This window comes from Vigna umbellata, chromosome 5, assembly GCF_029865625.1.
Source record: "Vigna umbellata cultivar VRB3 chromosome 5, Vumbellata_1.0, whole genome shotgun sequence".
NCBI lineage: Eukaryota > Viridiplantae > Streptophyta > Magnoliopsida > Fabales > Fabaceae > Vigna > Vigna umbellata.
Window position 1 is genome coordinate 14,142,501 of NC_142169.1, and position 26,265 is coordinate 14,168,765.

Here is a 26,265-nt window from a genome sequence, read left to right on the forward strand (position 1 = left end):
TCCTCTTCCCCTCCTTGGCTTTCAATCCAGAGAAAGAGCGAAAACAGCTATGCAAAACGCTGTAAGAGGGAGAGAGCACAACACTCACATATTTAAATTCTAGGTTTTGTTCCTATCGATAGGGCCTCGAAGTAGATAGATAGCGCGGAGAAATTTTTTTTTTTTAATTTCCCTTTTGTTTTTCATGTTCACTAAGTGGGGTTTGAATTAGGGTTTTGAGGGATTGATTATTCTCAAATTAAAGTTTGTGATTTTGTTTAGGGGTCAGTGGGGCACCTTGTGGATTATGTTTTTGTGACAAATGAATTTGAAATTTTGTGATGTGAGTAAAGTGGGTGGATTCTAGGGTTTGTGTGTCTGGTTTCAATGGGGAGTATGAGTGACTCAGACCGAAAACGACGTCACTTTAGCTCCTTGTCCCCAACACCTGCAACTGCTACTGCCAAGAAGCTACCCTTCTTGCCTGTTTCTGAAGACAAAAAGGTGCCACTTTGTTTTTTTTTTCCCCGATGGTTTATTTATTTTTTCCTCTATATCTGAAGCTTGTGTTTCAAATATCCAATTTCTCATCCGAAACATGTCATTGGTTTTGAGTGGTTAGCATTTTTGTTCCTTTTTATGAACTCAAATAGTGTTTAGTCTACTCTCATGCTTTGATTGAAAGTACATAACATGCATATGTTTGTACCGAAATTGAACGCTTGCTTTGAAATAGTCTGAACCTTGATTCAATGGAAAACAATGCTTTCTTTTGATCTATTTAGCTTACCCACCTAGTGAGGTACGACTTAGTTGTCGTCGCTGTTGATCTGAACCTGGAGATTTAAGCAAATGTCCGGTGTAATTTTTGCATTACTCTTATCAATATATTTTACTATTTTGTGTAATTTCTGTAATCGATGATATTTTGTTGTTGTTAGTGAGTGCAGTAAAGGTTATAACTTTATGCAATGCGTTTTTAACTTTATTGTGCTAAATTGTTTTTTTTTTTTTTTGGTTTCATAATATATCAGGCTTTGAACACCTGCAAAAGTATTGCTCTGACAAGTTTCAATATATGTTTCTTGCTTTGGGATTCTTTGGATATAATTCATATGTTTTTATGGTTGCATTTTGCTTTGCTCATAACAATCCCTTTTCAAACTTTGAACTGGGGATGAAAATTATGTTGTTGTGTGGGAGGTGATGATTTATCCTGTTACTCTTTATTTGGGAGGTAGTACGTATACTGGTTTAAACGCTGCAAGTTCTTTTACTAAATTGGTTTGATTCTTTGATTTGCCATGCACAGGCAGGCAATTAAGGAAGATAATTTTATGCCTATACAGGAAAATGGTGATTTAGTTTCATTTTTTCAAAAATTAATGCTTATACAATGACTGTAGATTCCATATCTTCATTGGACATTGTTACCCTTTTTCACCATATGGGACTTTAGTTTAATAGCGGTATAAGTCATTTATCTACTACATAATATGCATTTCGTTTACTGATACACCATAAAAACTGAGCTAATAAACTGTATCACTGTTTATTCTCTTATGTTTCAGCTTGACATTGTTGTACTTCAGTATCAAAATCAAAAGCTTACCCAAAAGTTAGAAACTCAGAAGTTAGAGTATGCAGCTCTCGACAATAGGTTTACTCAACTGAAGGAGAGGCAAAAGTCATATGATCCCACTTTAGCAGTGGTCAAGAAATCTTGGGAGCAGGTAATTGGCTCCCATTTCTTTTAGCTCATAGGTCACTGTTATATTACATGGTTACATAATTATTTATCTTTGGTTTGTATGATGACTTATGGCTTATTGGGTATTTTCCATCCTTTTGCAGATGGTCAATGATTTGGAGTTGTGTTCTGAACATATGAGAGAGTCAAGTGGCAAATCAAATTATAGATTTGTATCAATCATGGAAGGTGAGATCATTTGCCCGCCCATTGCTATTACTTTTTGTGTCTTGTTGCAAGACTGATTTAACTGTTTGTTTAATTGCATGTATTAACAGTAAAATAATTCGTCTTGTTCAAATAACATCTGATCCATAATTTTTCTTCTTGGTGGAAAGGATTGGAAACTTACTCCCAAAGTTTCAGTTTATATATTTTAAGGAAGATTTATTGCGATCTAGTTCTTCCTATGTATATTCTATAAATGTTAAGTGAACTGATTAATGAAAGACCAAATCATACTACAGAAACCAATACTTTGTCTGTGGGGTGTATATACAAACATTTAATGTAATCTTTTTTGTGATTTTTAGTTTTGGTCTTTCATAAGTGTGTTGTAAAAATAATACTTTCCTTGCCACATTGATGTAAATTTATGGCAGAAGGCTTAAAAAAGTTAATTTTTTTGGAGTTTTTCTTTGTTCGAATGGCCAATGTACATCTCATGCGTTGTCGCACAACATAGTATATATAAAGGGTAAGAATTGAATGGTTTTTATTATGTAATTTGTGATTGTGAAATGGTATTTATAGTCTTTTGTTAGAGTTCTAGATCTAACAAACTGACAGCTGTGTTGCAACAAACTCAATATCTGTCATCACACTAACGAGTAGCTCTTAACCACTCAGGTGTATTCTATTTACAATTGAACGTATATGTCATATACACTTTCATGTATTCACTGCTTTTGAGTTAAACATAGAGATAAACTAGAGGGATCAATTGTGGCTTACCTTCCCAAAAAACCAAGTAAATTATCACTAGGTGTCTCCTAGGTTTACTTAAATTAGAGTTCTGGATCTAACAAACTGACAGCTGTTGCAATAAACGTAACAGCTATTGTAACACTAACTGACGTGTAGCTTAGATCTACTCACAGGTCTATTCTACTTACAATCGAGCTTATACATCATATACACTATCATGTATGCATTACTTTTGTGTTAAAGATAGAAACAAACTAGAGTAATCATTTATAGGCTAACCAACCGTTTAAGTTGTCACTGGTTGTGTTTGTAGTTTCTTTCCTTCATGTATCACTAAAGGTCATGTGATTGATCATTCTTTTAAGAGCATTTGAATGCCTTGTGCTTGTTTGGATTACCTTTCTTTGATTTAAATTTCGCCCAAAACTTTTATCTTAGCATTTTGAGGGGAGGGTATGATATTTCTAGGAGCAAAACAATCCAACCTGATAACACCACTGATGGTAAAAGCTAATTCTAGCTCTCAGTGGTTTGTAGCTCTTATTTTAGAGATCCCATTGGAACCTTACTGTGGCCAACAACTTAGTTTTAAATGTTTTAGAGAACTAGAAGCTTCGTTTTAAACATGTAACTTTTGCCCTCCTTATGGCTTGACTACAGGGAACATAGTTTGCCCACCATTTAGGTCTTACTAGGTCACTGTTTTATGTTTAAATTTTGAAAGAAAGTATGTTCTCAAAAGACATTGTATGTCAATGCACTTGCTATCAATTCTGTGTTTTTAGTCACTTTGATTTATAACCTACTCTTGTGCCAACCTCTGACCTGTATATTCCATCCATAGAAAAGTAGCCTAGATTCTCAGTTAGGAGTTAATAAAATCTAAGTTACATAGAAAACATGTTTTGGTTTGGTGTGTGAGAATCAATTCAATTTAGTACAGGAGATCTAATTGATGTAACTCAAATAAATGCTTTTAATTGGGAAAATAAAATAAAAGCTTAAATATTTTCCTTCCATGTTGATATACAATATATAATATGAATGTGAATTTTTATTTGAGTAGTCAAGTTTATAGAATGTTACCTAGCAGCATTCTTAAATTTAGGGGACATATTAGGAAAAATAATCTGGATTTAATATTTTCTGGAGGAATAATTGTTAACTTTTTAGAATGGAAATGCTACTCCCCCACCCTCATTTGAAGAGTAGAGTTTCCGCGGTCCTTTATTATGGTACTGTACCTTTGTCACAATTCATGTACCTTTTTTCTTCTAATGTTTTAATTGCATTTCTTTTTGAGTTCATTCTATTTTTTAAATTATTTAAAAACAATTAAAATAAATAAAATTTGAAAGTTACAGAATGAATTTTTAATCTTGCATTAGTTACAGATTTTTTAAGATTAGACTAATGTGATAGAAAAGTGGAAAAAATATCTTTTCAGATCTGATGATAAAAGTAGAAGCAAAGAAAAATTAATTTATGTAAAGAAATCTTTCTTCAGTTTTATATGATTTTTAACGTTAATAATTTCTAGTGTTTAAACTTTTTAGTGATGATATTTGTTTTAAATTAAAATAAAAAGTATTATTAGAAAGTGATTTTATTTCAGATTAGGTGAAAAATTGAATAAGTAGTTGTCATTTTAGATTTTGTTTTAAAGATAATTAATGTTAACATATATATTTTTTCCATATAGTTTCTTTTACCACATAAAAAATTGTAAAATAAAAAATGGTATAAATATATGTTGATTTCAAGGACATAAGAGGATCAGGAGGGATAAAAGATCATAACTTGAGGATTGTAACTTGACTAGTAAGAGTTGTGCTTATAGGAAAAATGATATTTAGACATGTAAATAAGTTAGAAATGACATAGACAAGGAAAATAATTAGTAATAAATCATAAATATTGAGAAGGAATATATGTTAGATTGTTATATTTTACTATAATAACAAAATAAGAATTATCTGAGAGGGAAATCTTTGAATGGCCAAAGCAAAATGAAGACTGATGCACCCCCAATAGTTGGTCACTGTCTGTGAAGATAGATTGACAATAGTGAAGGAAGGCAGTGCTAGCAATGGTGATGCAAGATTTGGAGATGGTTACAGAAACCATCTTGATGGTGATGCAAGTGGCAACGACAACAATGTAAGTGTTGTGATGATGGGTTAGTTGTGATGGACAACAACAGTGGACAATGATGATGTGTTTTCTTGCTTAGGTTTCCCATACTTGCAAGATCGTGCCAGTTTGCGAGATGTTGATGACATTGTCTGAAACTATGAATTTTGAGATAGAATTCCTCTTCATCTGTCTTTTAGGTTTCAGTGAAAAATATTAAAATTATTTATATGGAGTCTTTGTCTTGGTTTGATACAAAATTACTATTTTTATCAGATGTAATGACTGAGAAAAAAACGTAGCAGTATTAATTATTAAATCATATTTTCTGAGCAAAAATATATTTTACTCCCTGATTTAATATTTTATATTCAATAATGGTGTACATTTATCAAATGACTAGTTGTGTTAAAACATTGCCAAAAGTGAAATATATTAAAATTTAGTATCTAAACCTTTTAGGACAATATCCATTATAGCAATCTTCTATAAATGGTTCTATAGACATGTCATAAATTTGTATAGTTTTTACAACTTTATAAATTTAGTTGGTCATGCTTGGTAATATAATGAAATATCAATTCTACTAGGAGGAATGTGTTTCAGACTATGAGTGCTTTGTGGGTCCTTTGATTGCAAGATTAAATCCTAAATAACATTCCATTTCTTCCGGCCAAACAAAGCCTTAGTATGATGTGCTTCCATATATCTGTTTATGTCAATAGATTTTTACCATTTGTTCGCATTTCCTGTCTTTGAAAACAACTATGCTCTTGGTGATCCTGACTAACAGGAGAAGGGTGAGAGTCCGGGGTAAGTGAGGGTTCCAAACCAACTGCCAGGTTTAAAAGAAAATTGTGTTCTTTATTTAAAGTACAATGCTTTGTTTATCCAGCTGATTCTTACATTGTGTTGACTTTCCTATTTAATGTTAAGAATGACTTGTTATTCATTGTGTATGATGTCCTTCTCACTAGCTTATATTCTTTCTAGGTTTGGGAAATTATTTAGCAAGTGTATTTATGTGTGTGTAATTGTTTGCCATTGGCATATTACCAACTTGTAGTGTTGTAGAAATTTTAAACAAAATTCTGTATTCTATAATGCACTACAGATTAGATCAATTTACTTGAGTGGGATAAGGATCTTGTTGCTATTGTATTTCAAATTTTAATGGGCTGCATATTTCTTTAATATACGGAGTACTTGGAACTATTGGTCTGGAATGGTATTTGGTTTTCCTTCTTCTGGTTTTTATATTTGTCTTTTAAATATGCAATAATATGTCTATTTTTCTTCAAGACTACCTTGAAGTTTGAATTATTTTCAATGTATGGTGTTGGTGCTACCCCTGTTTCTGGGGATTGTATAACCTATCTTTAAATTACTTGATTTTTTTGATATTATATCAGAAACTTTATTAGTCTGAGCTTTGGGAAAGTGTGTTTACTGATGAGGATCCTTTGATATGTTTGCCAGATGGTGGTCCATCTACTGTTCAGGATGTGTTTCTTAACCGTCTAATGCAAACTGGTGCAACTGAATGTGCAACTGCGTATAACTTTGCAAACCAGACTGAAGAACATCAAAAAGTTATTACTGAAAAAGCTAGAAGTATTTTAAAAAATATGGCAACAGCTGTTAATAATGTTTGGGTTCTGATGGATGGATTGCATACTGCATCACTGAAAAAGCTTCCTGTGGATGGTAAGATGCGAGTGCTTGTTGTATATGATTGTTGGATGTTAGGGTTATTCTGCCAGAGAAGTCTCTGTCTTTCTGGTTAAACTGCTTGTTTATAGTTTTTTGTAGGCAGAAATTGTCCTCTGATCTAGATGTGAAAGTTAAAAACTTGAGATTGGAATTCAGCGAACTGCATTCAAAGCACAAGTCTTTATCAAGTGAATTCCAAATTCAGCGAGATAATGATGCAAAAAATAAAGCTGACCTTGAAAGACTGAAAGGTAAATTGTCTTTACTGTGTTTTTTTGCATTGTATCCCGACTGTGAACTATGGAGTCTTGAAGTGACTTGTATCAACTGAGAAAATTATGTTGAAATCACAGAAATTTCAGTATCACAACTAGTTATGCTTTTTAGAAAACTGCCTGTGCTGTATCACAACAAAAATCTCGATTTTTTGGGATAAAATGTGTTGCCAAGTAAGACTTCCGGGTCATGGGATCTGTGTATTTGTCCAGTCCTCCTCTGGTCATTTACGTGTTTCACAGGTTGTGTTCTGCTTGTTTGAGTATTCATAGCATTTTTTGGTGTCTAGTTGCCCCCTCTCCCTGATTAGAATGATTGTTGGGTCGTACTCGAGTTCTTTTGTATCTCAATTTCAGGGCTGGGTATGTTGTCCTAGTTTAATGAAGAAAACTAGAAAGATTTCAGAAATGTAATGTCTGTATCAATTATTGAGTTGTTCTTTTGTTTTTCAATTCCGTTTCTTGCTTTTCCAAGAAATAATATTCCCTCCAATGAAAAAAAATCTAATTGTGGGACTTCTAACATCTCAGTATCTAGATATTTAGGTCTTTCCTTTATCTAGTTTTTATCTTGGAGTCCTCTTGATGTATCTGAACGACAATATTCCAGTTATCAGTATGAGGAACTTTTCTAAACTGACTAGCCACACTAATTGCAAAAGTTAGACCTGGCCTATAGTGAAATAAATAGGTTTTTCCACAAGTCTTCTATAATTCTTTGGATATGAGAAGGGCTCACTTTATTCTTCCGTTTTTATTTAGATTCATAGGACTATCCATAGGTCTACAATCAATCATTCCTATTTCTTTCAAGATATCTAATTTATATTTCCTTTCCGAAGTCACAATACCATCTTTTTGATTGAGCCACTTCAATGTCTAGGAAGTATTTGAGACACCATGATCTTTGGTTTGAATGATCTTTGGTTTGAGACACCAGGAAGAATGACCATAAAACACTAAATGATATGCTTCACCTTGTTTCAATAAAAATGCTGCCCAACATGACTGAATTTACTAAATCAAGCTTGAGGTGATTGTTTCTAGCCATAGAGTGAACGATATAAGTTACAAACTAACTCAGACTCCCCCTAGCAATAGATCCAACAGGTTGCTCCATGTATATACTTGAGATTGAAACTGTAAAATAATTCTTGAAGGCTTGATCGATCCCTCTCGTAATCTTCTATTTATAAGAATAAATTGATACAAGAGTACATGATAATTAAGATAACCCTAGATACAATATAATCATGATAATAGGGTAACCCTAGACACAATATAATCATGATAAATAGGGTAACCCTTGACACAATATAATCATGATAAATAGGGTAACCCTTGACACAATATAATCATGATAAATAGGGTAAATATCCTAATAAAACCAAAAATGTCAAAACAATCACCGTTTCTGAAATGCAATTACATCAATAGAAGATGATATAAAGCATTCTAACATGAACATTGTTTAAGATAGAAATTTGAAGGACATTTTATTCCTTACAAAATTGAATATGTGGATTTGTTCTTTTTATGGAATTTGGTACTGAATAAAAATTTATGGTATAAGTTTTGTAGAATTGAATTGTTATCTGTAGAATTGACAGAGATTTGTTTCACTGAAGTGCTGCAATCCTAACCTAGATCCATGAAGAAATCCATTTGGCCATGCGTGATTATCATAGGTGAAAATTGATCCCCCTTTTCAGTTGCAAACCCCTTGTTATAAGCTCTTCCAGGCCTTTTGAGCATTATCATCACGGAGTCATGAAAGGTTGTCAGTATTAGATGTATGTTATGGTTAAATGCAAAGCCCATAGACCATGTAGTAGTTTAGGTGTGGTTGAGTTGGATGGCAACTGACTTAAGATATAAGTTGGATAACTAGACATTATTCACTTGACTATTTTATTACAACTAATGGTATAAAAAAATCATGATTTGAGCTGCACGTATTGTTAAATTATGTTGTTCTCTATATATTTTAGGAGTTTTGTACTTATTGTCTTGTAAAGTTATATTTGCTATTTAATGTTGGCTCTACACAATTAATATAATGTTTTGATTTGATATTTTCTCGACTTTGCTGTTCTTGTATAGTTTGGTTGATCTACTTTTTGCTTGTTCTCATTATTTCTCAGAAACACTTTTGTTGCTCTTAGATAGTGGATTTAGGTCTAACTCAAAACTAAAAGACTGGCTTGCAAACTGAAGTTTGCACTCACTTATATACTTTAATTTAACCATTTCTCTAGTTGTTGTAAGATCTGTGCACCTTATGGGATGTCAAGGACTAGTTATCTTGAGTGTAGGACCATATATTTGTTGGGGACCTATTAGTCGGCTACATGATAGGTTCAACAAACCTTGTTTGGATATGCTTTGATAATCTTATGGATTTGTGTGTAACTTAACCTTACAAAATTCACTTGGAAGATGAGATTTGTATTCACTTATGTACTATTATGTAGTCATAACTTTAGTTGATGTGAGATCTCCAATGCTTGCAACTGATGGAGTGTATATAACTTTGCTGTATTGAACAGGATTTGAACTTTTAACATTTATATTCTATTGTTTTGTCTCAAAAAGGTTGAGGAAAAGAGAAACCAAATATGTTTCTAGTAGTCACTTATTTTATTTTTTGAAGGTTGGAATGTGATAAAAAATTTATTTCTTCTACTGTTATTGATTTACTCAGGGGAACTGGCTAGTGCTGTTGCAGAATTAGAAGAAAGCAATCACAAACTTGCAACTCTTAAGGCTGAGAGAGATGCTGCAAAAGGGGCAGTTCTCCCAGTCTTAAATGTTGGAAGTACACACATTCCTAGTGATAAGATCAGAGATAAGCAAAAGGACTTACAAGATATGGAATCTACTTTGAAGGAGCTATTGGTATAGTTCTTGAATTCTTTGATTTAGTTTCTGATTTTGTAGAATATAGTACCTTAATTGTTGAGTTTCTCAGGACCAAAGTTCTACTCGATTAATTGAACTGAAAAGTCTTCATGAGGAAAGAATAAGAATATTGCAGCAGTTGTGTGATCTACAGGTTTGTTTCCCTTCGTGCTCTGTAGTCCAGTATTTTAACTAGTATTTGTATCAAAAAATGTGTGTATGTGCATTTTTTTTTCTTTTTACTGCTATAATTTTTGGTGCTGAATGTTTGGATCAGAACACTTTGAAGAATTTCAAGTGTATTACTTCATCCCATGCTTACCAATTGGTTAGAGATCAGATAGAAAAGTCAAAATCAGATGTTCTGGAGTATCAGGCCTTATATGAGAAACTACAGGTTGTAACTGGTCGGTAGTTTCAGTTATGCATCTTGATTCTTACCCTTTTTGCTAGAATAAAATACTGATTATGAGGCTCTCCTTCCAAACCAATTTTTTGTTATTTTTTTGTAGGTTGAGAAGGATAATCTTACTTGGAGGGAGCGGGAGTGGTACATTAAAAATGATTTAGCAGATATTTTTCAAAGATCTGTGACAGTTTCAGATTTTAGAGTGGCTCATCTACACTCTGAGATACAGAAAAAGATAGAGGAAGGAAATATGATTGAAAATAAGCTGAAAGAAGAAGCAAGAGAACCAGGTTTGGATCCACCTTCCCCTTGTTTAAGGCACGCCATCTTGTTACTCTTTGGTTTTATAATTTGTGCTGCCTTTGGTTCGAGTTCAGGAAGGAAACAGATTATTGCTGAATTCAAATCTCTGGTTTCTTCATTTCCTGAGGAAATGGGGTCTATGCAAAGCCAACTAAGAAAATATAAAGAATCAGCTTCAGATATCCATTCATTGCGTGCAAATGTGCAGTCTGTTTCTAGTATTCTTGACAGGAAGGTTAGTATTTGTTTACGTGAACTGCACATTTTGATAGCATGAGTTCACAGGTGCTGAAGATTTGTTTTTAAATAACAGGTAAAAGAATGTGATGCATTTTCTGTTAGGTCTGCAAGTCAACTTGCTGAGATAGAGAGGCTGCTTGGTGTGGTATGTTGTATTTGACTCAAAAACTTAAGCCATGATGCATTAGTGTGCTTATTTGTGGTTGTCTCTATATGTTGTATCAAAAACATTATTTGGTATTCTCTGTATTATTGACATTTAATTTACTGGGATAGTATATAGGGATTATTAATTTAATTAATTTGTAAGATGTATTTCAATTGTCACTTCTGACTTAAGAAGAATACATTTAATGAATTTGTTGCATGCCAAGTCTTATAAATGTTATGCAGGCAGATAGAGTTGATTTCCTAATTCTCTATTTTCTTTCATGTTAGAAACATTGCTTTGCTTTTGATGCAGTTTCAAGATTTGAGAGAAAGCGAACAGGACCTGAAGTTGATGTTAGAAATGTTTAGACGCGAGTCCATTGATTCAAGGTTCGAGTTTCAATCAGGATCTTGAATTCATTTGATGTTCTGAATTGTTCTAGTTTACATATTTTTCTTTCTGAATAGGTTTTTACATTTGAAGAAACTTTCTAGACAAATGTTTATGAAGAAAGGAATTTTGAAGCAAGTTACAATTTCTTTTTATTGTACATTAGAAAAAAACGGTACAAGTATAGTTTTTATCAGTCCTGAATAGCAGTGTGGACTTGATGCCCATAAAACTGCAGCATTATTCTGAAATTTGGGAACAAAAGAATTGTGGAAAAAAGATAAAATTTCTTTTTATTGGAGTTTAGAAGAAAAGTTAGCAGCATAGTTTTATCAACTCCTGATAGCAGACTTGGACATGATGACCATGAAACTGCTATAGTGGAATGACCATTTTTTAATACACACCCTTGAAGAAATTTAGTGAAGTAAAAACAGTGAATAAATTCTTACACTGTTACACTTTTACTACTGTATATATAGAGTACAAAGAGGCAGAATACAAAGGGTCAAGGCATTGCCCTAAACCCTAACCCTAAAGTTGGGTTCCCATACATGAATAATAATAAAACAAAAACACTACATTTCAATACTCTCCCTCAAGTTGGAGCATATGGATCATATGCTCTAAGCTTGGAATTCTAGGCCCCCTAAGAGATTTAGTTAGAATATCTGCAAGTTGTTCACTAGAGCTGATAAACTAAGTAATAAGATCCTTAGATAGTAGCTTCTCTCTAACAAACTAACAATCAATTTCTATATGCTTTGTTCTCTCATGAAACACTGGATTGGAGATAATGTGAAGGGCTGCTTGGTTGTTAAAATATAACTTCATATGCTCATTTTCACAAAATTTCAACTCTTGAAGGAGTTGTTTAATCCACACTAGTTTACATGTAGCTAGAGCCATAGATCTTTGTTTTTTACGTTTCCAAGATACAAGGTTCCCTCCAAGGAATACACAATACTTTGTGGTAGATCTTCTATCAATTGGACAACTAGCTCAATTTGCATCACAATACCCTTCAACCTGAGTACATCCCTTTTTCTCATACAACGATCCTTGTCTTGGGTTCCCTTTTACATATCTGGGAATGGGAATCACAATATTCCAATGATCAATGTGGGCATTTTTGTGGTGTAGTCCTTCCAAGGTTGTTATCCATTGGTTTCACCATGTCTCTTAGCAAGGGCTGGTAATTTTGAAATTGTAATGTTAGCTCAAAATTATCAAAAGGTTCAAATTGCCACAACCTAATTTTCATTTTTGATTTAGGAAAATAGTCAACAAGCTTTTCTTACTTTAAGTCACTTCACAACCTAGGAACTTCCTGCTGATACTTTTACTAAGCCACATAATGAGAGCATAGTTAACCATGTCTGCATGAAGTTGGGCACAATTGTGATTCAAGCTCCAACTTTAGTGAGATTGTTTAGTGTTAATGATATTTTAGTCTCTATTTTATTTGTTATATGTTTACAACATGTATTGTTATGTAACATCTTGTTTTACATAATAGTCTTGAACCCAATTGATGCATGACTTTCAAAACTATGATTTCTTTGTATTGAAATTCATCTATAAGATTTTAAGATAATAAATTTTGAAAACTAAAGGACAAATTTTAAAATGGTTGGCATTTTGTTGAACTAATGACATTTTGCCATGCTAGTTCCCCAACACATGAAACAAAAATTGTAGAATACTAACGGAGATCTGTGTCTGTAGGGATATCATGGATGCACGGGAAGCAGAATATAGAGCATGGGCACATGTTCAAAGTTTAAAATCATCACTCGATGAGCACAACTTGGAACTTCGAGTTAAGAAAGCCAATGAAGCAGAGGCCAGATCACAACAGAAGCTGGCTGCTGGTGAAGCTGAGATTGCGGACATGAGACAGAAATTAGAAGATTCTAAAAGGTTGGTCTATCCTTCTCACATATACTTACTGTAGGATGTATTGTTGAGTCTATTTTTGCCATACTAGATATCAGAGAAAACATAACAGGGATAAAATGAACTGTGAAATTATGATAAAAGTGACAGTGCAAAGAATTATATAGTAGCTAATAAGCTGTATGACTCACTTCTGAGTCAGCAACTACACACTAGCTAACAGTCTATCAGAAGAGTTGCAAGTGGAATTGCAAAAACATAAATGTAGAGATCATCTTATCTCAATATTGCAATTTATTTCTGATTGCATTAAGGTTTCGTGAATGGTAAGATGTTCTTTTGGTCTTCTTTCTTTTTGGTTGCTTGGTTTTGTTTATAAAAAATAAAAGGTGACATTTTCTTACTAAAGTTACAATTTGTCTTTATTTTTTCCCTCCCTCTTCCAGTGGTTGCTCTCAATTGTTTTTTCTTACTCATGTTTTTTATTAGTTTTGTTGGAGATCCTTCATTAATTAGAGATATGGACAAAATATAATAAATGAATGTAAACCTCTCTTTATCAAGCCACTTTTGTAGGATTGAGTTAGATGTAATTTTCAGTTCTTAGCATGTGGGATTATGTTAGAGTGATGAGGCTCAAAGAATGAGTGGGCTTACTCGACCAATAGCCTAGGAAGGTACCAAGACACGTTGGGGAAAAGTATACGGAATAAAGAAGAATTCAATAGCTGAGTTGTCAGGAAGTTAGAGGAGAGAGAAATTGTGGAGGGGAATAGAGAGATTCTATTTGTATTCGGTTTTGCTGAGAGTTGAGGAGGATTGGATTTTGATTGAGAGAGGAGAGGACCTGTTTGTGTTGCTCTAGAGAGAGGAGTGTAGCTCTGGGTGAGATTTGTTATCCTTCTATTTCATGTTTTTGTTGACAGAATAATACATACATCAGTGTTCATTTCATTCCTTTCTTTTTCTTCTAAGCTTTTAAGGCGTAGGTTTGTATCATTTGGTTTGACATGCCGGATCCCTTTGTGTCTTTGAATGCCACCAAAGAAAAAGGGAAGTAAGCTGAAAACAGGGGAACCAGAAAATACAATATTCATGGATGCTAGGGTTGAGATGGTTGAAGGAGAATTAGAACAAATGAGAGCTGTCATGGAGGAGATACGAATCCTAGCACTCCAAAATCAATCAGCGATAGAGACAATGCATAAGGAAGCTGTAATAAACCACACAAAGTTAGTGAAATTGATGACTCTTAGCTGGGAGAAAATCCCTCACGTGGAGGGAGAGAACTCTGTTGGGGCTAAGAAGGAGTCATCTAGTGGTGAAAGTGGCTTGAAGTCCTTAGAAGGAGAGTTGCTGAATGAATTCAGACTATCGGTGAAATCTATTTTAGAGTCCAAGAAACCAGTTTGGTGAATCTTGCTCAATTGTGCATGGAGGGGGCCACGATCCATTTCTTCAATGCACTATTAAATGATTATGATGAATTAACTTGGGAGGATTTGAAGAAAGAATTGATTGAAAGATATGGAGGTTTGGGTTAGGGAAGTGTATTCAAGCAGTTGACATCATTGCGGAAAACAAGGAGTATAGAAGAATACAGATAGGTTTGGAATTGTTTATAGGAGGAGGGATAAACTTTATGAACTAGCAATCTTGCTGAATTGATGTCTAAAGCTCAAATGGTGGAGGATAAAATTAGAATCACTTCCAAAGGAGGAACGCAAGGTATTAGTCACAACCCTACTGGATACAAACAATATATAGTCACTCGAAGATTTTACCAAGAAGGAGGAAATTCTCTGCCTACTAGTACTTCCAACAAAGATAAAGAGGTGCTCCTTTCAGAAAATTATCTGAGGAAGAATGGCAAGACAGGTTAAGGAAGCGACTTTGTTTGTTGGACATATCATTCCAGCTGTCATCGGACCGTTATTGGACCATTCATTAATGTCTAATCTCACACATGAGATTTATGTACCTTGGCATGAGGGGGTGTGTGTTGGAAGTTTCATGTCGACTAAAAAGAAGATCAATTTACAGCACATACATGAGTGCAAATCTCATCTTATAAGCCGGTTTTGTAGAGTTGTGTTAGACTTAAAGTCCACTTCTTAACTTCATTATATTCTTAAAGTACTTTTATCAAATTTGCTTTTGTTAATTCTCATGATTTTTTCTATGTGAAAAATATAGTTCTTTCATGTTGGTATGTACCTGGTGATGTTTGTATCCTTTGAATTTGAAATTCTATTTTTTATTTTCTCTGTTATTTGATGAATTTGTTTGTGCTTTTTCAACAGCGTGTAAGTTTATCTATATTTCAATGAAAACAGCTGAAGGTTTTTGTCTTTCATCTGTGTGCAACTGTATTTCCTTAATTTTGCTGTATTATTTAGTTGATGGTTTACTCTATTTGTCCATATTGTTTTCTATTTCAGGAAAATGTGTGATCTGTCTGATATCTTGAAGTCTAAGAACAAACAAAATGAGAACTACTTGTCTGAAATAGAGGTATCTTAATGGGATGGAATTCTTTGATGCATAATGACATAGTTGACTAATTACTCTCTTTTGTAATTGTTTCTGACTCTGAATGTGTTCTTGATCTGTTGCGGTGCAGAGTATTGGACAAGCATATGATGACATGCAAACTCAAAACCAACATCTGCTGCAGCAAATTACTGAAAGAGATGATTACAATATTAAGGTAGTTTGTCTTGAAATCAGTTACATCTTCATAGTTTACTTTTAAAGTGACAGTTTTTCTCTGATGTGTTTGTGATCTGCATATTAACAAGTTCCTCTGTATTTCACAATAACTTGCATTCTTGGATGGGTATTGGCTGGGTTTAGAAGAAGTTAGAGCTAATATGTTGATAATGTTGTATTCTGGCTGTTCCGCATCTGTCATTTGCTTTGCCTTTATTTAGTCTTACTTTTATATTTTTTAACTTTTGATACTCACTTGATATACCAGTTGTTGTTTTCCGGAGCTTTCCCTGAAATTAATTCCCCCTCAGCTAATGTCTGTAGCCTGCTGTCATCGATAGGCACAGTCTGTTCTTTCTTTTCTCAGTATACTCATGGTCCTGTGTATGTGTATGTATGTATGGATGTATGAATGTGTGTGTATATGTAATGCAGCTTTAGTGCCAGACAAGACTTTTCTTTTTAAGCCATGAAGTGCATTCATTTTATTTATATTTTAGATATGACCCTTTGTTTTGTCTAAATGGAGTGCTGTCTAATATTTCGAGTTTGGTGAATGTTTTAGTATCAAAATTAAATTGTTTATATCTTTGATTTAATGACTTAAATGAATGTGGTATATTTTCACACAATTCATTTTCGAAACATTATGTTTTCATATTAATAAACAATATATCTTCTCACATGTACTGTACTTTTTAGTATTTATGATATCATATATCAACTTCCGCACTCAAAGTATTGTTTATATGTAGCTATTAACATGTTAAGAGTTGGAAAGAGAAAGGGAGAATATAATTTCTAAGAGAAAAATATTATTTCATTAACTATTTTGAATGTTACGTCAGAGAAGTTGCTACTCTCAGATTGCTGAGCAAGCTACTGAAACCAAGATTGTCAAACTACAGAGTACAAGCATTGTAAACTTGTGAGAGTTTACTTTGAATAAAATTATATTAAAATACTTACAAGTAACATGATAATCAATATTATATGATGTTATGAATAACATTTTATATTTTTACTGTAATATTATTGTTAGTTGATCATATTCTATACTATTTTTAAATATTTGTCATTATATTATATAGTATGCACAAAGAAAAGTTTTTGGACTTAAAACTAAGTTCTAACAGTACAAAATAGCAGGAGAGGAGTAAAAGAAAACTATAACCCTAATATGACCCAACCCACTAATTTGTAGCTTGCACTGGCCCTGTCTATGAAATGGAGAAGCAAAAGGAAATGGGAGGGTGGTGCAGAGCTGAGAAAGACCCCAAGGCAGAGACCTGTCATGCAATAGGAGAATGCAACATCAACACCCAAAACGGACAAGAACTTGCAAGAGATAACCAATGAAGCATGACCTAGCTGTGGTTTTTTGCATATATTGTGACTTAGAAACAAACAAAGTCATGTCCTTTTTGGCTTTTTTCTGATGTCCAATTGAGCTTGCTGAATCAGCTCTAAACTCACAATTTTAGTTGAGTTAACTGTGTTCAAGACTGTGGGAACGTAAACTCAGACTAGGAGTTTACAAGTTGATCACAATTTTGATTACCATGACTGAAATAGTTAGCGACATCTGTCATAACTCATTTCTAACTAACAACACTTCGGACAACATTTGACATCTGGCTATTGACCGTTGATAGAAGGCTGTCATAACTATCTTTCCCTTGTATTCTAAGGACCTTTGGATACAAGCTGTAAGTGCTTTTGAGAGCTTTTCTTCTGGAAGCATTACCTTTTTTCCAGTAGAGTAGCTCTTTAGAGAATTTATAGCTTTGTATTCAAACAGTCATTCTAACACTTCTTGTAGTTGTTCAGCCCCTTTGTTATGCAATTTCTGTGTTCTGTTTGGTGTTGTGGAAGTTCTTTTTTCGGAGAGAAGGCAAGATGGTTGAAGTTGTGAGATGAGGTAGGATATGAATGCATTATACTCGTATTATACAACAGGAGGAAAGAGGAAATGTTCAATCTTAGGAGAACCTTCTCCTACATAGGCTTTTTAAAAAGACAACCAATAACCAGCTTTTCTGTACCCTATATATGACTTTTCCTTACAGCAGATAAAACTTGATTTTCTAAAACAATATTGTCAAAATATGTTATAAATACCTTTCGTTCAAAGGGTTTTGTATTAGTTGAAGAGCTCACATCAACTAAACATAAAATCAAATTATAATATATAGATAAATACAAACCTCGAATTATTAAATTATTTGAGGTTGAATCAAATTTAAATTCCACTTTCTTAAGAGTATGTAACACAACTTTGATTTTTTTTCCCAAAATTTCTACTTTGCATTGAGTATTTTCTAATATTCCTGAAGACCAATCATATGTTAATATAATTATGTTTGTCACTTGGATTTTTTATTCATTGTCTCATTGGTGCAGCTTGTTTTGGAGGGTGTAAGGGCAAGGCAGAAGCAGGATTCTTTGCTCATGGAAAAGCGGGTAATTGAACAAGATATGCAGCAAGCGAACACATCCCTGAATTTATATGATATTAAAGCTTCAAGAATTGAAGAACAGGTAGCTGGGTCTTTCTTTAATTCTTAAATTGCACTTCAGATTTGACTTTGGAATTTTACTGATCCTTACTTGGTGCAGTTGAAGTTTTGTTCGGATGAGCTTCAAAGACTTGCAGAGGATAAGCTTCAATGTTCTGTCACTTCAGAAAATACACAAAGAAGGCTGTCTGATATTAGAAGACAAACTCAACAGATTAGGGATACAGTGGTCGAATTGCAATCAAAAATTGGTAGTAATAGGGTGACACGTATGGAGTTACGAGTAGAACTTGAGAAAGAAAGGTATTTAGTCTGTCATGTATACAATTTTTGTCAAATGTTTTCTGCACACTTTTGTTGTAAGCTTGTCTTTTTATTACTAAGGTTTGCCAAGAAAAGAACTGAGGAGGATTTGGAGGTCGCTAGGAGAAAGTTTTCACGCCTTAAAGAACAGAATGAGGGATCTTCAATAACTGAAAAGCTTCAACAAGAACTTGAAGAGTACAGGGAAATTATCAAGTGCAGTATCTGTCAAGATAGGGCAAAAGAGGTATTTTTAAGGACATGTTATTTTTACAGCATTCTGTGTCTGCCTGTCTGTCTTTTGGTGCATTTATTGCTTATTATAATAATGGAGAGAGATAAACACGAAAGTGTTCTATAAATTGTGTATTGTATGGCATCGGTCTAAAACTCATTGGAAGCACCTTGTAGTTATGATGGTCAAGCTGATTCTGGAGTTTTGGGGAAGGAGAGGGGGGGGGGGGGGGGGGGAAGGGATTTGTTGTAGCTTCATATCTAATGTGTTAAGACCACATTTAAGCTTTTAGAAGCAGTGATTTTAAGATTGTACAAAAAGTGATTTTAATTTTATGGATTTTCTGAAAAGCATAGGTTGTATTTTGTTGTGACATTAAAATAACCAGAAGTTTGATGTATTTTTTTAGTTTCCACTTTTCTAATCTTTTTATAAAACTTTTAACGACATGATAAAAAATTTAAAAGTGATTTTTCTGAAATATAAATGTTTTTCAGTTTAAATTATGAAACTATAAGCCTCCAAAGGTGTTAGGGTATAAGGTGGGAGGTAATGAGAAGGAGAAGAAAGGTAGGAGGGAAGTGAGGCCGAACGGTATTGACCGTAAAGGCCGAACGGTAGAAGGCATGGAGAGGTTAGGCCGAACGGTAGACAACAGGAAGTGACCAGGCCAAACGGTGGGAAGTAGAGAGAATTTCCGTATAAGTTAATTAGAGTAAATAAATATATATTCAGGAAAATATTCAATATAAGATATTTATAATTAAGGATATATGCTACGATAATATATAGAGAGATATTTATATTAAATATAGGAATATTTATATTAAATGTAGATATATTCTAGGGAAATATTTAATAAGAGATGTGCGAGAAATAATTAGTATAAATAAAGTTAGAGTCTAGGGTTATAGGTATGCTTTTGATTATTGAGTTTTGTGACAAACATTATTGTCTTGTGAGGGAGGTTATGCTCTCAAAGTAATTGAAGGAGGTTATGCTCTCAATTATTGTTTACCCTTGTTTATTCAGATATTACCATCAATAAAAGAGATTCATTTATCCAATATCATTCGTTTATTGTTCTGTTACATGTGAGAGAGCGTGAAAGGTTGTATTTGGTTAGTTTACGTACTCATGTACGTAACAAAAGGTGTGTGGCTATGCTTGGTCTTGCTAAAGAAGAAATAATGCTGAAGGTGATCCTTTCCTAATATAGCTGGGAAAGAATAGTGATGTTTCTGAATTAAATTTTGGAGCTATACGAGTTTGTGTTTGTTAGACAATTAAAGGTATATGTGAGGAGGAATAAAAGGAGAGAAAGTTAGAGGCGGGAAGGGAGGATTAGTCTGTTAGAGGAGAGAGGCTAGTTTGTCAGAAGAGAGAGAGTATAAATAAACAAACAAAATAGAGAGAGAGAGGTTAGGAAATATTTTGTTTTGGTTTAGACTGGACCTCTTGGCCAGTGGAGGAAGGGAGGCTTCCTTGGGGTTGATCTATACTTGTATTTTTCTTTTTACACATTACAGAGTAAATAAAAATACATATACACACAGTTTCTTTCTGCTGTTGAGTGTGTGAGTGAGAAGAGAAGCCACCGTTTGGTTTCCTTGAATAAAGGAACCTAACAGTGTTGGATTTCTTTCTTTCATTTCTGACCTGACCTTAAAACAATACTAGTAGTGATAGTTTTTATTGAAGACGAACCATAAAGCCACGTCCCACCAGGTGAAATCCATCTTGACCACTTTCTCCAGTTTCCTTGTCCTTTTGGCCCTCTTTGTAAGTATCTACCATAATTGATTTTATACTATCCTTTTTCAGTTGGTAGTACACCGATATCTTTTATGTAAACAATCATTTCAAATCCCATGTTTTGTTGTATGGCTACATATCCTGTGTTGGTAGTCTCATTTCTACTCCGACATTTTGTTTTTCTTTGAAATCCCACATTCACGATCCTAGGAAATGCTTGCATGCTAGATTGGTGAGTTTTAAATTGGGTGTTGAATGACCAACACGACTCCTCCTTTATCTGAGCTTGGGACCAGGTATAAGACCATAAATGGAGTTTCAATTTTTATAATAAATAAATATATTTTATTTTTGTTTTATGGAAAAAGGAAAATTGACTGGTGTTGGAATTCCAGTCACTCTTGTCATGCCTCTGTTGTGGCCTCTTTGGAGGGCTTGTTTCACATTGACTTAGCTCAAATAGAACCTATACAAACTTGAGTAGGAATCAGTTTTAAAGGATTGACATAGATCCTAATCCAAATTTCTAAGAATAGGAAAGAAAAATAGAAATTATAAATAGGATGAGGATGACTTACCACATAAAGCCGAGATGACCAAATCTCACTGGGAAAGTAAAGAAAATAATGCTGACAACTTCTCATTCTATATGTTGGTGGCAAGTGCTCCTCGTATATAGCAATAAGTGAGCATCAAGGGAGGCTGTGGGTATAGTTCTATCTAATAAGAGGTTAGGGGCGAGGCTGGCACATAGATGCAAGCATGCATTCTGTTCCAACCAAATACATGGATCTTTAGAAGCTTATCTACCAAAAAGTATGAGTTTGGTGTTGACAAAAAACATATTAAGATTTTTCCATGTCAAAGTAGCTATTTTAAATGCCAAAGTAAATACCCTGCTGTTTCTGAAATTTTTACCTGTAAGTTTGTCGACTAATGAGAATTCTCCTTTCAATATTATATTGGTTGTTGGGAAAGTACTCATTTTTTGGGAAGTGCTATATTAAATCTTTAGGATCATGTATTCTCAGATTCATGTGTAGTACTTCTTCCTGGTAAATTTCATTTTACATACTAAGGCCTTTTATTCAACTTTGATGAAATGCAATGTTCATATAAAGTTTTTAAAGTGAATAAGTTAGGTAATACTTTGGTAATAAGTGGACCCCTTCCCTTCTCATGGGTATTATAATCAACCATAACTAAATGAACTCTAATTCAAAATGGGTAATTGATGTTAGACTGTAAGGATGTTGAAGTCATTCAATGAAATAAAGCTCACCAGTTACGAAATCAGTTTATTTCAAAGTTCGAACTTCCTTAATCTTTCGTTGTCTGATGAATAGTCATTAATTAGAAAGAAGACAAGAAAATAGGCTCCGAGTAATCTGTCTGAACTGTTTGGAAATGATTAAATAGGTTCCATACTTTTAAAATTTATAGTTGAGTTCCTAAGCTTATTATCATTTTCAACCAGGCTCCTTTTCCAGGGTTTTGTTAAAGTAGAAGAATCTTAATCCTTGCTAAAGTAAATGAACTTATTTAGAAATGCTCAAATAGTTTAGGGACCCACTTCATAAGGTTAGACAGTGACTTGGTTCTGAGTTATTTGAGAATTTCATACCCTATAAACGCTGTCTTATTTGGTCAAATCGTAGAAATCTTCGGGTAAAAATATTACAAACAAATAGTTTTTTAATGGATCATAAGTGGTTTTCGGTTTGAGGTAAATAAAAAGAGACTATACTTGAGTGAGTTTGAACACTCCTCTCATGTGTTCTCATATATATTGGTAGAATTTTGATACAATGATTATATCAACCTAGATTCCTAGTTACAAAGCTAGGTACACTTCAGGTACAGCATATAGCAGTTTACCAATACAACTACTTCCTATTTTTAATACCATTCTAACAAATTTTGATCCATTCATTGTAATCAATTTGAAATGTTATTCAATGTATTTACTTGACACCCTAGAGCATAAGCTAATTACTTTATTTTTTTCCATGTCTATGCGACGATTTGCTGCATTCATTACTGTTGAATATAGGCTATGTTTGGCTAAATTTCTCTAAATAGGAAAAGTAAATAAGAAGGTAAAACTAAATAAATTTCTCATAAGTTTTAAGCTGAAACCAGCTTTTGGAAAAATTAGATAAAATAAGCTTCAGCAATAGGCTTAAATTAGGATGTTATATATTAGTTAAATAAATTAGCGTATGGGAGAAGCTTATTACAGATTTGTTTCTCATTTTCATGTACTGGTTATAATGCTCTATTGTTTACAAAAATTAAGATCTAAAAGAAAACCAAATCTTCCTTTTTGGGGTGAAAAGCTTATTTGTCCTTTTTTTTTCAGGTGGTAATTACAAAATGCTACCACTTGTTCTGCTTCTCATGTATCCAGAAAGTTGCTGGGAGTAGGCATCGGAAGTGTCCGCAGTGTGCTACAAGCTTTGGGGTTAATGATGTGAAGTCTGTTTATTTGTAACTAGAAACATGGTTCTGTCCCGCATGTTGAAAAGAGGCCGGTGTTGTTTTGGTGTATGCATACCTAGGAGGTTCAATTGTATACTTATTCCCAACTGTCGAGATAAGGAACATTGGCAGCGATCAATGAGTGCCTGTCTCCATTTGGACCAAAAATGATTATTTTTTGCTGGTACTTGATCTTACTAGTACCACCTGTGCGCTTTTCTTTTGAATATGGGATTGTGTTTAGTTTATCATTTTTAATAGATAGAACTTGGAGCCATAGGAAACGTAATATTTGTTCATTGCAGATTTATCATAATACATCTTCCAATGCCATTTGGAGAGGTCATGAAGGTTGGTATTTATACCGTGCAATTAATAATTCAAATCATTCCAAATCTGGAATTGGCCATCATGCCAAATTTCCTTTGAAGTTTACTCCAAAGCTGGCACCGACATGTCTTCCATCTCTAGTTCTTTTAGAAGGACGAATTTTGGTCTCTGGGATCTGTACATATGTTAGATTTTAATGTGTCGTTCAATTTTGTTTATAACAGCCTGTAATTTGTGTAATCGTGGATGTGCAAAAATATAGTTGTAATTGATGTTGTCGAAAGTTATGAAAGCTCCATTTATTCTATGTACTTTTTTGAAATATTTTAAAACCGTTGCCTCGTTTTGATACATCCATTATGTTTGGGTAAAACGCAGTCTGATGAAACACCCTCTATGACGTGGTTGCATTTTAGATCGATATAATCTTGTTTTCACTGAAACCAAGCTATGTTAGAGTGCATTGATGCAGCCACCGGCATTTGTCCACGTTATCTCACGAAATAATCACGTAAGAACTACCACAGTTTTCAAAACCTTATTATGTTGTAATTTAGCACATGAAATGCATTAAACTAGAAATCTTTTCACCGGTTGTCTTTTTGTTTTCACGACTAGGAAACAAAGCTTTCTTCATAGTGTAAATGTGCCCTATATTTTAAGTAGGGTTGAAGTTCTCAAGTTGTACATCACAGGACCTATAAAGTAGGACAGCACTCAAGTGTTTGAAAACAGTTTCGAAAATTTGTTTGGTTGGTCGTAAATAATGTTTAAAATGTTTATATATATGTTTCTTGGATATTGCAGCTTTTTACAGAGCTCACAAGCTCCAAATTGTGTCATATTAAATGACATGACTACGTACTGTAAAGTCTTTTATAACAATTTTCATACACTATCATAGGTATTGTAGATGTTCTCCAATTAAATTTGGAGAATTTTGTTAATTTACATGTTTTACATATTATTGTCTTAATATAATATACTAGTTTGTTCTATTTTAAGTCTTTTTCTTCGTACAACTCTATAATAATTAAAATGACCATTGTATATCTTATGCATTATTTCAATGATGTCTCCTCATTCTTCACTTTTACTACTTGCGAGTGTTTTTTTTTCTCTATTGGAAGTTTTTATTTCATTGCTTTAGTGGTGATTTAAAGTTGGTTAGCTTTCGGTAGGTGTAAAAGGTATGAATGAGCAACAATAACAGAGTTTTTATTTGGTTTTAAGATCATTTGATGTAAAATTGAACTTTATGGAACAAATAATCCATAAGGTATATATTTAAAAAAGTAATCATTTCAGATTATTCAATCTGCAACGTCAATTTTTGATTTTTTATTAGAACATTCCAAAATGTTGAGATCAGTGTTTCAGATTACCAATTATGAAAACCTTCTAGATCAAAATTTTCGTAACATAAATCCTACATTGTTTCAGAATATGCATTTGGATTGTTCAATTCTTATGTCAAATATGTACTTTGGAAAATGTATTCCAAAACACATTAAGCATTTCAGAAATCATACATGATTTCAGTCCGGATTAAGTGTTCTGGAAATAAAATGTTTTTTTTTTCATGATTTCATTTCTAAGAATCTTGTATATTAGTTTTTGACAATTTAAACTTTATTTTGTCAGTGATGAAGACTTTTACAAAAGGATATCACATGAAATTGACATGTTTCAAGGTTTAGATGACTTTGACATGGATCGTGTTCTCCCTTCAGATGCAACGCATAATGAATTTATGCCACGCGATTGTAGTGATGCATTCGGAATGAATGTTTATAGTTACTTTCATATCGTAAAGTTATCATCATGTAACAATGTTGTACATGTTTCTTAAAATCCTCATCAATGAAACTAGGTCTCCCACATTCCTCATGTCTTATATAGAGACAATTGGTCGCACGATATCTGGAAATACACAATCCTCATGTCTTAAAATGGATATATATGGTACACATGGCAAGGAAGTAGGTCATGTTAAAAAAATCCAATTATTAAAGTCCAATCTTGGATTATTGAGAGTCAAATTGGAGGGAGTAAAAGGCAACGACGAAACTAGATCCTAAGACCTTCCAACTTTCCAAAGGTTATAAGTCAAGTTCAAAGTTTGTAAAGACAATTTTGTAGTGTTACTCATCATTGGCTTGAATGGTTATTTTTTCAGAGGGAGAATGAGTGAAGAGGAGGGACGACCCTTGTAAGAAGATGCTTCCAATTGCATATATTGTAAGAAGTTGGTGGTATCACCAAATGTTATTTATTATGATTTTTTGAAATAGAAAAAAAAAATATATAAGAAATTAAAGTTGAATTGTGTTTTTAGTTTCTTTCAACAATTCTTGCCAAATGTTATCTGATAATAAACATTCAAATAGTTATATATATCAAGTAATTCGAAGGTAGTTGTTTACGATGAAGTGTAGCATATGTAACTTTATAGATTAACTAATTTACTTATTTAAAATGTTTTAGATATACATGTTCACGTAACTCTACTTCTAAGTTAGTACAAATAAAAATATTATGTGATGCATAAACATAAGGAGAAAAATAAAATACCTATTATATTTTTAAATTGGTTTGTTTGTACAAATAAAATTATTATGTGATGTACATAAGGAGAAAAATAAAATACACATTGTACTTTTAAATTGGTTTGTTTAACCACGTAGACTTGGTCAAATTCTCACTAAACTGGTTGAGTTTTACTAGCCAAAATAATTATGAGAGGTATTATGCTAGTATTTTTTAGGCTCATAGCTATTTGTCGCTAATGAGTATTGTTTGAGCTTGTAGCTACTCTTTTCTAATCTCTTGAGTATTTTTTTATTAAGTGAGTCTTGTC

General features: G+C 33.3%; 1 protein-coding gene across 1 annotated transcript; it reads left to right on the top strand.

Annotated features, from left to right (window-relative positions):
• Nucleotides 1-23,712, top strand: HUB1 (histone mono-ubiquitination 1). Its single transcript, XM_047294562.2, has 19 exons — nt 1-483; nt 1,551-1,712; nt 1,834-1,918; nt 6,269-6,496; nt 6,592-6,753; nt 9,482-9,675; nt 9,749-9,832; nt 9,956-10,075; nt 10,191-10,377; nt 10,465-10,625; nt 10,704-10,775; nt 11,094-11,170; nt 12,900-13,094; nt 15,512-15,584; nt 15,694-15,780; nt 18,186-18,323; nt 18,402-18,604; nt 18,686-18,851; nt 22,957-23,712. The coding sequence occupies exons 1-19, from the start codon at nt 367-369 to the stop codon at nt 23,086-23,088; spliced, it is 2,643 nt and encodes an 880-aa protein (XP_047150518.1). The 5' UTR covers nt 1-366; the 3' UTR covers nt 23,089-23,712.
• Nucleotides 23,713-26,265: the final 2,553 nt, after the last annotated feature.

Bases quoted from the DNA above. Each gene is read 5' to 3' on its own strand.
- HUB1 (XM_047294562.2), top strand. From the start codon at position 367: ATGGGGAGTATGAGTGACTCAGACCGAAAACGACGTCACTTTAGCTCC. The intron at 11,171-12,899 runs GTTCGAGTTTCA...CTGTGTCTGTAG, and splicing joins CGCGAGTCCATTGATTCAAG to GGATATCATGGATGCACGGG. The intron at 13,095-15,511 runs GTTGGTCTATCC...TTTCTATTTCAG, and splicing joins AAATTAGAAGATTCTAAAAG to GAAAATGTGTGATCTGTCTG.